Source organism: Heterodontus francisci, chromosome 3 (genome assembly GCF_036365525.1).
Source record: "Heterodontus francisci isolate sHetFra1 chromosome 3, sHetFra1.hap1, whole genome shotgun sequence".
NCBI classification, from domain to species: Eukaryota; Metazoa; Chordata; class Chondrichthyes; order Heterodontiformes; family Heterodontidae; genus Heterodontus; species Heterodontus francisci.
In genome coordinates this window covers 204,764,798-204,779,215 of record NC_090373.1, presented here as the reverse complement: position 1 = coordinate 204,779,215, position 14,418 = coordinate 204,764,798, and the positions used below count along the sequence as shown (strand labels likewise).

Here is a 14,418-nt window from a genome sequence, read left to right as displayed (position 1 = left end):
CTCTGACATCCGATGGCATGTCATGTGAGGCTTGTCGATGCACAGCAACCATAATGGTGAGCTCCCCTTGGGGGCTGCTGCTCACGATCGGGGGCCTCTACGTGGATCACACCTGCCTGTTGATATTGCCTCTGGCGCCTACAGATCCTCACCTGCAGACAATCACACAATGTAGGATGATCCATACCTATTTCCATGTGATAAATAAATGTGAAGGTTCCTAACAGAGCATGGATTGGTGTTGATGGGTACATCAGCTGCTTTCTTGGATCAACTATGTGGCATGCCATGGCATTGCCCATCTTGGCCAACACTCAGAGTGGCACAACATGACCACATCAAGATCCTGCCAGCTGAATTGATTGCCCCCACCATCCATTAAACCTCCTGCTCCAGCCCTTTCTGGCACCCTCCCCACACACAGGGTGCCTAGTGTGCCACTGCCCCCTCACAAACACAGAGCGTACACTGTTAACAGGGGGGTTGTACACTGTACCTCCCTTCATGCCAGCACAGCTTTTCCTCCAGTAATATCCCCCCTCCCTCTTCTCTTCCAGAATGCAGAGTTAGACCCCTGTGTATCCCCCCCTCCCTCCTCCCTTCCGGAATGCAGATTGAGGACCCGCCGGCTTTTCAGATCGTGAACGGGACAGCATGTGATGGCCTGTTCAATGAAAAATCCGGCATTGTTAGTGCAGAGGCGGGGGGCTGCATAATCAGCATAGGTAAGTAATCATTACCAGATGTTGATTGTGGTGCCGTTGCCTTGTGGCGGGGGTGGGCCACACCGAGGGCCTGCCGCCGCCACTAAAATGCGGCATTGCTTAAGTCGTGATTGGCAACTGCTTGGAAGGCACTTCACTTGTCTTGCACTTCAGTCACCTTCAGCTGCACTACTCTGTTGCCAACTTTTACCAAGGCACGGGAGCAGCTTATGCCACTCCAGCTTCCACCTCTGCTGAGGTTCAAGAGCAGAGACTGCACATTGCTCCAGAAGCAGCAGGAAGAACACCAGCAGCAGCAACAGCTGCATTCTCGTCAACCACACGCCCCTCCACAAGGCAGATGGGTTGGATCAAGATCTAGTTGCAAATAACCAAAACAACCAAAGCAGTGTCTAGAGGCAGAGGATCAGCTCTCTTGACATACTTAAGCACCAGAGGCTCAGGTTCTCAGGGCAGGTTGCTGCTAACATTTGTATCCTCATATAACAAGATCTTCCAGTGGAAAAGGTGGGCTAACACATACAAAGGCTGACAAGGGCCATCTCTTCCACCACTAGCCCCCCACCTCCTGATCCCTGCCTCCTGCCAAGTTGTGCCGTCTCTTCTGCCAGGAGAGAAAGCAGAGAGGTGTGATTGCTCATAATGGCTTGCTTGTCGAGGTGGAATGGACATCATTTGTGGAGGGTTGTGAGAGGGCATTAGGTGGAGGGTGAGTGTGAATGTTGGTTTCTCAGATGGGGATGGGAGGTGCTTGCAGAGAGAGGAATGAGTGCAGCTACAAGGTGCACTGACATTAGGCATGTTGTGCAGGAGATTGCTGGGCAAGTTAGAGTGTGGTGCTTGGTACCTGAAAGTGTTATGCCCTCACCTGTCATGCCCTCCTGAGGGCCGAGATCCTCTTGGCACTCCATCTCAAGGTTAGAGAGAGCACACTCCTGCTGGTAACTTCCTTGACAACCTCCATCCACACCTGCTTGGTTGGAGAGGTTTGTCCTCTTGCTCCCCTTCTTGGTAGAGCTCACTTCAGGACCTCCAGGTAAGAGTAAGAGACCATGGGTGTCACTTTGCCAGGTCTCCTCTCCATTGCTGTGGTTACTGCAGCCTGAAAAAGCCAAGTGCTGGTGATCTTTTCATACACTTGCCATGGTCCCTTTAAATAGAAATCCTTCCTTTGACAGCATGAACATGTCATCCTAATTGGTCGGGACCCCTGAGGCAGGATGACAATTGGTTTGCTATGGTAAAGCACAACTGCTGCATGCGCTTTATTCCACAAACTCAGTCCAGAACTGCCCCTTCTCTTGTTGCATTCCCCATATACTGGCTAAAAAAGTTCCCTGAAATGCATTTTAAGAAATGCATACCCTTGATAACTTTCACACTGATTCTATTAGGGGGGTTGAAATCCCCTACTATTACTTCCCTATTGTTTCTGCACTTCTCAGCAATTTGACTACATATTTGCTCTGATAAATCCCCCTGACTGATTGGCGGTCATTAGGATACCAGTACAGCGACAACACTGGCATCTGCCCAGCAATGTGGAAAATTGCCCAGGTATGTCCTGTACATGAAAAGCAGGACAAGTCCAACCTGGCCAATTACCGCCCCATCAATCTACTCTGAATTATCAGTAAAGTGATGAAAAGTGACATCAACAGTGCTATCAAGCAGCACTTGCTTTTCATTGCAGCAGCTTATTCGGGAGCAGAGAGTGCGAGCGAGTGAGCAGCTGGGAAGGTCGGTTTCAGCTTCAACTTAATTCCCTTTTGTTTTCGGCGGACCAAGGGGCTGCTGGGTAAGTAAAGCCTTATATATTTGGGCCTTTTCTGAACCCGAGAAACTACACGGGTAGTGTCTCCCACCCGCCCTCCTCGAACCAAAAAAAAAGGACTCGGTGGTGTGTAGATAAGGTAAGGCTTTTTCGAACATCGTGTGATTGGGAAAAACTTTTCGTTCCTTTTTCATTTTTCTAAGTTTCAGACTAAGTTAAGCTTAAGATTAAAAATGGCAGGAGATCTCAGACCCGTGTTATGCTCCTCTTGCTCAATGTGGGAGCTCAGGGACACGGCTGATGTCCCTGACTCCTTCACGTGCAGGAAGTGTGTCCAGCTGCAGCTCTTGTTAGACCGCATGACGGCTCTGGAGCTGCGGATGGACTCACTTTGGAGCATCCGCAATGCTGAGGAGGTTGTGGATAGCAAGTTTAGCGAATTGGTCACACCGCAGATTAGGATTGCTGAGGGAGAAAGGGAATGGGTGACCAAAAGGCAGAGAAAGAGCAGGAAGGCAGCGCAGGTGTCCCCTGCGGTCATCTCCCTCCACAACAGGTATACCGTTTTGGATACTGTTGAGGGAGATGGCTCACCAGGGGAAGGCAGCAGTAGCCAGGTTCATGGCACCGTGGCTGGCTCTGCTGTTCAGAAGGGCGGCAAAAAGAGTGGAAGGGCTATAGTCATAGGGGATTCGATTGTAAGGGGAGTAGATAGGCAGTTCTGTGCTCGAAAACGAGACTCCCGAATGGTTTGTTGCCTCCCAGGTGCATGGGTCAGGGATGTCTCAGATCGGCTGCAGAACATTCTGAAGGGGGAGGGTGAACAGCCAGTTGTTGTTGTGCACATAGGCACCAATGATATAGATAAAAAACGGGATGAGGTCTTCCAAGCAGAATTTAGGGAGTTAGGAGCCAAGTTAAAAAGTAGGACCTCAGAGGTAGTAATCTCAGGATTGCTACCAGTGCCACATGATAGTCAGAGTAGAAATGAAAGAATAGTCAGGATGAATGCGTGGCTTGAGAGATGGTGCAGGAGGGACGGGTTCAGATTTTTGGGACATTGGGACCGGTTCTGGGGGAGGTGGGACTATTACAAATTGGACGGTCTACACCTGGGCCGGACTGGAACCAATGTCCTTGGGGGTGCTTTTGCTAACGCTGTTGGGGAGGGTTTAAACTAATGTGGCAGGGGGTTGGGAACCAAATGAGGAGGTCAGTGGACAGTAAGGAGGTAGTAACTAAAGCCTGTAAGGAACTAGATAATGAAGTCAGCGTGACTAAGGGAAAGAGTAGGCAGGGAGCAGATGCTGAAAGCAAAGGGACTGGTGGTCTGAGGTGCATTTGTTTTAATGCAAGAAGTGTAGTAGGTAAGGCAGATGAACTTAGGGCTTGGATTAGTACCTGGGAGTATGATGTTATTGCTATTACTGAGACTTGGTTAAGGGAAGGGCATGATTGGCAACTAAATATCCCAGGATATCGATGCTTCAGGCGGGATAGAGAGGGAGGTAAAAGGGGTGGAGGAGTTGCATTCCTGGTCAAAGAGGATATCACAGCTGTGCTGAAGGAAGGCACTACGGAGGACTCGAGCTGTGAGGCAATATGGGCAGAACTCAGAAATAGGAAGGGTGCGGTAACAATGTTGGAGCTGTACTACAGGCCTCCCAACAGCGAGCGTGAGATAGAGGTACAAATATGGAAACAGATTATGGAAAGATGTAGGAGCAACAGGGTGGTGGTGATAGGAGATTTTAATTTTCCCAACATTGACTGGGATTCACTTAGTGTTAGAGGTCTAGATGGAGCAGAATTTGTAAGGAGCATCCAGGAGGGTTTTCTAGAGCAGTATGTAAATAGTCCAACTCGGGAAGGGGCCATACTGGACCTGTTGTTGGGGAATGAGCCCGGCCAGGTGGTTGAAGTTTCAGTAGGGGACTACTTTGGGAATAGTGATCACAATTCCATAAGTTTTAGAATACTCATGGACAAAGACGAGAGTGGTCCTAAAGGAAGAGTGCTAAATTGGGGGAAGGCCAACTATACCAAAATTCAGCAGGAGCTGGGGAATGTAGATTGGGAGCAGCTGTTTGAAGGTAAATCCACATTTGATATGTGGGAGGCTTTTAAAGAGAGGTTGATTAGCGTGCAGGAGAGACATGTTCCTGTGAAAATGAAGGATAGAAATGGCAAGATTAGGGAACCATGGATGACAGGTGAAATTGTGAGACTAGCTAAGAGGAAAAAGGAAGCATACATAAGGTCCAGGCGGCTGAAGAAAGACGAAGCTTTGAAAGAATATCGGGAATGTAGGACCAATCTGAAACGAGGAATTAAGAGGGCTAAAAGGGGTCATGAAATATCTTTAGCAAACAGGGTTAAGGTAAATCCCAAAGCCTTTTATTCATATATAAGGAGCAAGAGGGTAACTAGAGAAAGGATTGGCCCATTCAAGGACAAAGGAGGAAAGTTATGCGTGGAGTCAGAGAAAATGGGTGAGATTCTAAACGAGTACTTTGCATCGGTATTCACCGAGGAGAGGGACATGACAGATGTTGAGGTTAGGGACAGATGTTTGATTACTCTAGGTCAAGTCGGCATAAGGAGGGAGGAAGTGTTGGGTATTCTAAAAGGCATTAAGGTGGACAAGTCCCCAGGTCCGGATGGGATCTAACCCAGTTTACTGAGGGAAGCGAGAGAGGAAATAGCTGGGGCCTTAACAGATATCTTTGCAGCATCCTTAAACACGGGTGAGGTCCCGGAGGACTGGAGAATTACTAATGTTGTCCCCTTGTTTAAGAAGGGTAGCAGGGATAATCCAGGTAATTATAGACCGGTGAGCCTGACGTCAGTGGTAGGAAGTTGCTGGAGAAGATACTGAGGGATCGGATCTATTCCCATTTGGAAGAAAATGGGCTTATCAGTGATAGGCAACATGGTTTTGTGCAGGGAAGGTCATGTCTTACCAACTTAATAGAATTCTTTGAGGAAGTGACAAAGTTGATTGATGAGGGAAGGGCTGTAGATGACATATACATGGACTTCAGTAAGGCGTTTGATAAGGTTCCCCATGGTAGGCTGATGGAGAAAGTGAAGTCGCATGGGATCCAGGGTGTACTAGCTAGATGGATAAAGAACTGGCTGGGCAACAGGAGACAGAGAGTAGCAGTGGAAGGGAGTTTCTCAAAATGGAGACGTGTGACCAGTGGTGTTCCACAGGGATCCGTGCTGGGACCACTGTTGTTTGTGATATACATAAATGATTTGGAGGAAAGTATAGGTGGTCTGATTAGCAAGTTTGCAGACGACACTAAGATTGGTGGAGTAGCAGATAGTGAAGGGGACTGTCAGAGAATACAGCAGAATATAGATAGATTGGAGAGTTGGGCAGAGAAATGGCAGATGGAGTTCAATCAGGGTAAATGCGAGGTGATGCATTTTGGAAGATCCAATTCAAGAGTGAACTGTACAGTAAATGGAATTGATGCACAGAGAGATTTGGGTGTTCAGGTCCATTGTTCCCTGAAGGTGGCAACGCAGGTAAATAGAGTCAGAAGGCATACGGCATGCTTTCCTTCATCGGACGGGGTGTTGAGTACAAGAGTTGGCAGGTCATGTTACAGTTGTATAGGACTTTGGTTCGGCCACATTTGGAATATTGTGTGCAGTTCTGGTCGCCACATTACCAAAAGGATGTGGATGCTTTGGAGAGGGTGCAGAGGAGGTTCATCAGGATGTTGCCTGGTATGGAGGGCGCTAGCTATGAAGAGAGGTTGAGTAGATTAGGATTATTTTCATTAGAAAGGCGGAGGTTGAGGGGGGACCTGATTGAGGTGTACAAAATCATGAGAGGTATAGACAGGGTGGATAGCAAGAAGCTTTTTCCCAGAGTGGGGGATTCAAATACTAGGGGTCACGAGTTCAAAGTGAGAGGGGAAAAGTTTAGGGGGGATATGCGTGGAAAGTTCTTTACGCAGAGGGTGGTGGGTGCCTGGAACGCGTTGCCAGCGGAGGTGGTAGATGCGAACACGATAGCGTCTTTTAAGATGTATCTAGACAGATACATGAATGGGCAGGAAGTAAAGAGATACAGACCCTTAGAAAATAGGCGACATGTTTAGTTAGAGGATCTGGATCGGCGCAGGCTTGGAGGGTCGAAGTGCCTGTTCCTGTGCTGTAATTTTCTTTCTTCTTTGTTCTAATAACCTGCTCAGTGACACTCAGTTTGCGACCCGCGAGAGCCACTCAGCTCCTGACCTCATTACAGCCTTGGTTCAAACATGGACAAAAGAGCTGAACTCAAGAGGTGAGGTGAGGGTTACTGCCCTTGACATCAAGGCAGCATTTGACCGAGTATGGCATCAAGGAGCCCTAGCAAAACTGGAGACAATGGGAATCAGGGGGAAAACTCTCTGCTGGTTGGAGTCATACCTAGCGCAATGGAAGAGGGCTGTGGTTGTTGGAGGTCAATCATCTGAGCTCCAGGACATCACTGCAAGAGTTCCTCAGGGTAGTGTCCTCGGCCCAACCATCTTCAACTGCTTCATCAATCTTCCCTCCATCTTAAGGTCAGAAGTGGAGATATTGGCTGATGATTGCACAATGTTCAGCACCATTCGCGACTCCTCAGATCTTGAAGCAGCCCGTGTAGAAATACAGCAAGGCCTGGACAATATCCAGGCTTGGGCTAAGTGCCAACTAACATTTGTGCCACACAAGTGCCAGGCCATGACCATCTCAAACAAGAGCAAATCTAACCATCTCCCCTTGACATTCAATGGCATTAGGATCGCTGAATCCCCCACGATCAACATCCTGGTGTTTACCATTGACCAGAAACTGAACTGGAGTAGCCATATAAATACCGTTGCTACAAGATCACGTCAGAGGCTAGGAATCCTGCAGTGAGTAACTCACCTCCTGACTCCCCAAAGCCTGTCCACTATCTACAAGGCTCAAGTCAGGAGTGTGATGGAATACTCGCCACTTGCCCGGATGGGTGCAGCTCCAACAACACAAGAAGCTTGACACCATCCAGGACAAAGCAGCTCACTTGATTGGCACACCATCCACAAACATTCACTCCCTCCACCACCGACGCACAGTGGCAGCAGTGTGTACCATCTACAAGATGCACTGCAGCAACGCACCCAGGCTCCTTAGATAGCACCTTCCAAACCCATGACCTCTACCACGTAGAAGGACAAGGGCAGCAGATGCATCGGAACATCACCTGCAAGTTCTCCTCCAAGCCATCCTGACTTGGAATGATGTCGTGGTTCCTTCACTGCTGCTGGGTCAAAATCCTGGAACTCCCTCCTTCACAGTCCTCTGGGTGTATCTACCCCACATGGAGTGCAGCGGTTCAAGAAGGCACCTCACCCCCACCTTCTCGAGAGCAATTCGGGATGGGCAATAAATGCTGGTATAGCCAGTTACGCCCATATCTCATGAATGAATAAAAACAAACTCCCAGCAGTGTAATTGCCCTTTTTTCTGTTCCTCTCTTCAACCCATATGGCCTCATTTGACATTCTTTCCAGCATATTATCCCTCCTCAAAGCTGCGATTGTTTCTTTAACCAATATTGTGTTATGAGAGTGCTTCTTTTTTCTTTTGCAAAATATGGTTTGAAGGACTTATAGTTGAATTATGGACAATTGGTTCATCTGGAAGCTTGAAGAGATGCTGAACGTTGTTTTTTTAAAAAGAGTTTATCAGAAAGCTTCCTGGACTTGTAAACAGGCACCTGTTTTCAGATATAATACCAGCAGGGAGCTTGTTGTTTTGACTTGCGGAGATATTTACAGAGAGATGACAGGTCAAGATATATAGAAGTCAGGCAGCTTGACTTCTGGAATGTTTTTGGTTTCACTTTGAATTGTTAAATTGTCTTGGACAGCCTACTCAGACTGATCTTCGACATCACCCGGAAAGGACTGTTCTAGGAAGATCCCAGTCACAGCCATCTAGATGCATTTGGGACTTCAAACCAAAACAAAGGACATCTTTCCATATCATCATTTCTTTCTCTAGCCTAAGCGTTTTCTTTGTCTTTTTTTTGTAACAGAGCTTTAAAACCAAAAATCCCTTTTATTTTTCCGGTTAACGCGTGCATGCGTGCGGTTAAGGTAAAAAGTGAACTGTTATACTTCAATATGTGTGTTTATGCTTTGCTTCATTACTGGCTAAGACTTGTTTTATAATAAACTAAAAAAAATTTTGTTTTTGAAAGAAACCTGGTTGGTGTGTTTTATTCTGGGATAAAAGGATAAAAGTAGAGTCTGTGATTGACCGTATTGGTAAGTGGGAAAAAATTTAAGTATATGTTGTGATCCGTGGAGAAGTGGAACTAGAATAAACAGTGCACACCTCGGTCGTAACATTTAATTGGGAGTTGTGGTGGGATAAACCCAACACCGGCATTTGAAAGTGGGGTAATAATAAATGAAAAAGGAAAAATAAAAAGACCCAGGTTTCTTGTCTAATAAAATTTACACCACCAGAATGTCTTTAACAGTTGCTGCGACCTTTCTGGGGATGGAGGATGTATCCCTGAGTGATTTGTGGAACTTAATCAAGGTTAAGCTTATAGCATTGGCAGCAAAATTGGGGTGAGAGTTAAAACCAGGAACGAAGAAAGCAGACATAATTGAAATAATAGCACAACATTTGCAATTTTAAGAAGAAAACAAACCAGAGGGTAGTACTAAATTCGGTTACAGATGAGGCAGCTTGAACTTGACGAAGAAAAAGAAATAGAAATGAGAAAACTTGAGCAGGAAAAAGAATTGACAGTGGAAAAACCTGAACTAGAATTTCAAATAGAAAGAGAAAGAGAAGGAAGGGAGTTCGAAGTTAAAAAGCTGGAACTAAGACAATGGCCGGAATTTTATGCCACCCCAATGAGCCAGGTGATGGCCGGGAGGCGTAAAATGGAGTGGGAGGCTCTGGGAGGCCTTCCCGACCCGCCTCCACCCCACTTTATGTAGTGGGGGGGTGCAAAAAACGGGCCACCCGCCCCAGGCCAATCAAGGCCTTTAAGTTGCCAATTAACGGCCACTTAAGGGTCTTCGCCCACCTCCACGAGGATTTTACATGTGGCAAGCGGGCGTCCTGGAACCGGGAAAGGCCACCCGGTAAAAGCTGGCAGCTACTCAACGCCCCGGGGTGGGCCCTGACAATTGGGCACAGGGTGCTCAAACAACCACCCTTGCCTCACTTGGGCCCGACCTATTACCCCCGGTGAGGTAACTAAAACTCACCTTGATATCCGGCTCCCAGGCATCCTCTTCTGTTGGTTGGGCTGCAGTCCCACCAATGGCCACCGCTCCTGGTGGCACTGCTGGGACTAAGAGCTGCCTTGGCTGGCAGCTCAGTGAGGCGAGACTTCCTCTCTCAAGCGGGTGGAAGTCCCACCTTGGAACAATTAAAGCCTGGGGACCCGTAAAATGTGGGATGGATCCCCAGGCGAGGCGGAAGCGGGTTTGCCACTGACTTTTACGTCGGTGGCCAGCTCCTGTCCGCCCAACGTAAAATTTAGCCCATTAGGGTCGTCTTGACTCCACTGAAAGTTCTGGTGAAGAAAGATCTGACTCCAGCCTAGGACGCAGTGGAAAGCTGTTTAAATTTGTACAAGGCCTCCCTAAGTTTAAGGAAAGTGACGTAGAGACATTTTTCATTTCTTTTGAAAAGATAGCCAAACAGATGAAGTGGCTGAAGGAAAGCTGGACACTTATCCAAAGCAGGTGGATGGGCAGAGCTCATGGAGTTTATGTCCTGCTTTCTGAGGAGGCTTCAGCAGATAATCACAGAATCATTACAGTGCAGAAGGAGGCCATTTAGTCGATCAAATCTGCACCAGCTCTCTGAAAGAGCACCTCTCTCCATTCCATTCCCCTGCTTTCTCGCCATAACCATGCACATTCTTCCTTTTCATATAACTGTCCAATTCCCTTTTGATTGCTTCAATTAAATCTGCCTTCACTACATTCTCAGGCAACGCATTCCAGACTTTACCCACTCGCTGCGTGAAAAACTCAACTGCTTGCTCCAGACCTCGCTGCTCCCCGCTCCCCCCCCACTCCCCTGGCAGAAATTTCCTTGCTTTGCGCCACTCCGGTCTCCGGCCTCTCGCTGCCCGCTTCCCCACCCCCCGCCCTAGCTCTCGGCTGCGCTGCTTCTCTCCTGTCGGCCACTTACTCCCACGTTTCATCGTTCTCTGCACGCTGCCCGAAGAAGCAAGATGGGCCACGAGGGGTAATGGGGTGATGTAGGTGCTATGTGATGATGTCATCCCGCGCATGCGCCACTTAGTCCTGGCAAGATGTAGGTTGCGCATATGCGCCGCTTGGAGCGTTCTGATGACGTCAGCGGTCCACTGCGTTGTCAGGAGTCACTTTGCTTTAAAAATGGTGCCAGCGCCTGCGCGCTGGCACCGGATGCCATTGCCGGGACAGAGTGCCGGCCTCCTCCATGTAAGTGAGTTGCCGCATTAAATATGCAGCGGCTCAGCGGTGCACATCTCGCGTGTGCGCTGTGCCATTTTTGAAGCTTTCCGCTGATGTTGGCGGTAGGCTTTAAAAATTTAGCCCAGTGTGTGAGCTTGGGAATTTGGTAAGTGTGGGAATTTTAAGCATTAATTTTAAGGGTTAATCGCTTTCGAAAAGCTTTCAAGTTTGCATTTAGCATTTAACTACAATTTAAAGTTTTTCTTATAGTGGTTTGGCTCACTCACAAAATTGGATAGAAACATAAGAGCAGAAGTAGGCCATTGAGACCCTCAAGCTTGTTCTGCCATTCAGTTAGATCATGACTAATCTGTGACCTAACAGGATAGATCTGGCTGTGCCCCATATCCCTTAGACAGAAGTCTATCAATTCCAAATATAAAACTGACAATTGACCCAGCATGGGTTGAGTATATTAAAGCAGGGAAATTATACATAGTCTGTGAAGGGAATGGGCTTTATCTTCTTTATGTTCTTACAATTTCATGATGTTGGACTAATTTGTTTTTGCCTCTTTCATAATAGTTTAATTATTATTTGAATGGAACCATATGCTGCACACTGCTCCTTCCTGATTAACGACAGTTTGCCCCTTTTGGGGAAACTATGGCTGGGAAATTACTCAGAACTGTTCCCACTCCACCAGCACACCAGCATCAGTGCAAAGAAGTGCTGGTGGAGTGGGAACAGTTCTGAGTAATTTCCCAGCCATAGTTTCCCCAAAAGGGGCAAACTGTCATTAATCAGGAAGGCTTCCTGTTTACATTTCTGGCTCTGGAACATTGGTGGAGCAGGTGCAGTTCCAAGGAATTTCCAGGCCTATATTCTACATATTTGCAAGTACTATTTATTTTATAGTTACTTATTGCCATTCACATATTATTTATTCCAAGTTATTTTCTTTTGATGTTGGTCAGAAAGCATACCCTTTATAAATAACTCAGAATTGGAAAATTTACAAGGTTAGTTCCCCATCTTCAAAATGGTGATATCCAGGGCTAACGTGCTCATTTGATTTGAGTTTACTCCCATGTTAAAAAATTTACACTCAAAGGTCACAAACAAAATAATTATTTTAATTCTGTGCATTATTTTTGAAGATTTTTGTCTTATGGCCTGACAGTTACAAAACAATTCAAATTCCAGGTCACTATGACGAAAAGTGTTCCAAATTTGATTAATACGATTCAAATGATCCACAATGTGTCACGGTACTACAATACCTCACAACAGATGACCTCCCTTTTTATTAAGGTAGGTACCTTAATTTGATTACAAATTTGATCTCTGAATCCATTTGCATGTTGGTAATTCTGCTGTGATATTGTATGTTACCAATTTTAGGTCACAAACCAAATGGTTACAGCCTGCAAGGAATATATCACTGAGGATGGTACTGCTCGTGTGTGGGAGCAGGATTCTGAAATTGTTATTAATAAAATGCAGGTAAAACATTATATATTACACAATATTACATAGTATTTACAGCACAGAAACAGGGCATTCAGTCCAACTGGTGTTTATGCTCCACATGAACATGTCGTACCCTTCCTTACCTAACCCCATCAACGTATCCTTCTCTTCCTTTCTCCTTCATGTTTTTGTCTAGCTTCCCCCAAGATGCATCAATGCTCGTCACCTAAATGTCACCTTGAGGTCATTCTAAATAATGTCTGGGTACAGAAGTTTCTCTTGAATTCTCTATTGGATTTATGAGTGACCATGTAATATTTATGGCCTCTTTCTGCTCCTGTACTCAAATCCTCTGACAATGAAGGCCAACATACCATTTGCCTTCCTAATTGCTTGCTGCACCTGAATGCTTGCTTTCAGCGACTGGTGTACAAGGACACCCAGGTCTCGTTGCACCTCCCCCTTTACCAATCTATCACCATTCAGATAATAATCTGCCTTTCTGTTTTTACAACCAAAGTAGATAACTTCACATTTACTCATGTTTTACTGCATCGGCCATGCATTTGCATCCTCACCCAAGTTGTCCAAATCACATTGGAGCCTCTTTGCATCCTCCTCACAGCTCACATTCCCCCCCAGCTCTGTGTCGTCTGAAAACTTGGCAATGTTGCATTTAGTTCCCTCACCCAAGTCATTAATATATATTGTGAATAGCTGGGACCCAAGCACTGATCACTGCGGTACCCCACTAGTCACTGCCTGCCACCCGAAAAAAGACCCGTTTATTCCTACTCTCTATTACCTGTATGTTAACCAATTTTCAGTCCATGCCAGTATATTACCCCCAATCCCATGTGCTTTAATTTTGCACACTAACCTCTTATGTGGGACCTTATCAAAAGCCTTCTGAAAATCCAAATACACCACATCCACTGGTTCTCCCTTATCTATTCTACTAGTTACATCCTCAAAAAACTCCAGTAGATTTGTTAAGCATGACTTCCCTTTCGTAAACCCATGCTGACTTTGCTCAATCCCGTTTATGCTTTCCAGGTGTTCTGCTATCACATCCTTTATAATAGACTCTAGCATTTTCCCCACTACTGATGTAAGGCTAACTGGTCTGCAGTTCCCTGTTTTTTCTCTCCCTCCTTTTTCAAATAGTGGGGTTACATTTGCCTCCCTCCAACCTGTAGGAACTGCTCCAGAGTCTATAAAATTTTGTAAGATGACCACAAATGTGTCCACTATTTCCAGGGCCACTTCTTTTAGTACTCTGGGATGTAGATTATCAGGCCCTGGGGATTTGTTAGCCTTTAATCCTATTAATTTCCCTAGCACTTTTTTTTACTAATACTGATTTCCTTTGGTTCCTCCCTCTCATTAGACCTTTGGTTCCCTAACATTTCTGGGAGGTTATTTGTGTCCTCCTTTGTGAAGACAGAACCAAAGTATGTGTTTAATTGTTCAGCCATTTCTTTGTTCCCCATTATAATTTCCCCCATTTCTGACATTTGTCTTCACATATTTATAGAAGCTTTTACAGTCAGTTTTTATGTTCCCCGCAAGTTTACTCTCATACTCTATTTTGCCCCGCTTAATCAACTTCTTGATCCTCCTTTGCTGAATTCTAAACTGCTCCCAATCGTTAGACTTGCTGCTTTTTCTGGCAATATGCCTCCTCTTTGGATCTAATACTATCCCTAATTTCTTTTGTAAGCTATGGTTGAGCCACCTTTCCGGTTTTATTTTTGCATCAGACAGGAATGAACAATTGTTGTAATTCATGCACACGTTCTTTAAATATTATCCGTTGCCTATCCACCGTCAACCCTTTTAGTAAAGTTCCCCAATCTACCATAGCCAACTCGCACCTCATACCTTTGTAGTTTCCTTTATTTAGATTCAGGTCCCTAGTTTCGGATTCAACTACTTCACTCTCCATCTTAATGAAGAATTCTGTCATGTTATGGTCAGTCCTCCCCAAGGGACCCCG

At 46.0% G+C, this 14,418-nt stretch overlaps 1 protein-coding gene across 1 annotated transcript in view; it reads left to right on the top strand.

Annotated features, from left to right (window-relative positions):
• LOC137367180 (dynein axonemal heavy chain 8-like) overlaps positions 1-14,418 on the top strand; it is a 2,531,605-nt gene that overhangs the window by 239,007 nt on the left and 2,278,180 nt on the right. Inside the window, exons 22-23 of the mRNA XM_068028616.1 lie at positions 12,153-12,260; positions 12,351-12,452. Coding sequence (XP_067884717.1) covers positions 12,153-12,260; positions 12,351-12,452 — 210 coding nt within the window. The remainder of the gene's footprint in view (positions 1-12,152; positions 12,261-12,350; positions 12,453-14,418) is intronic.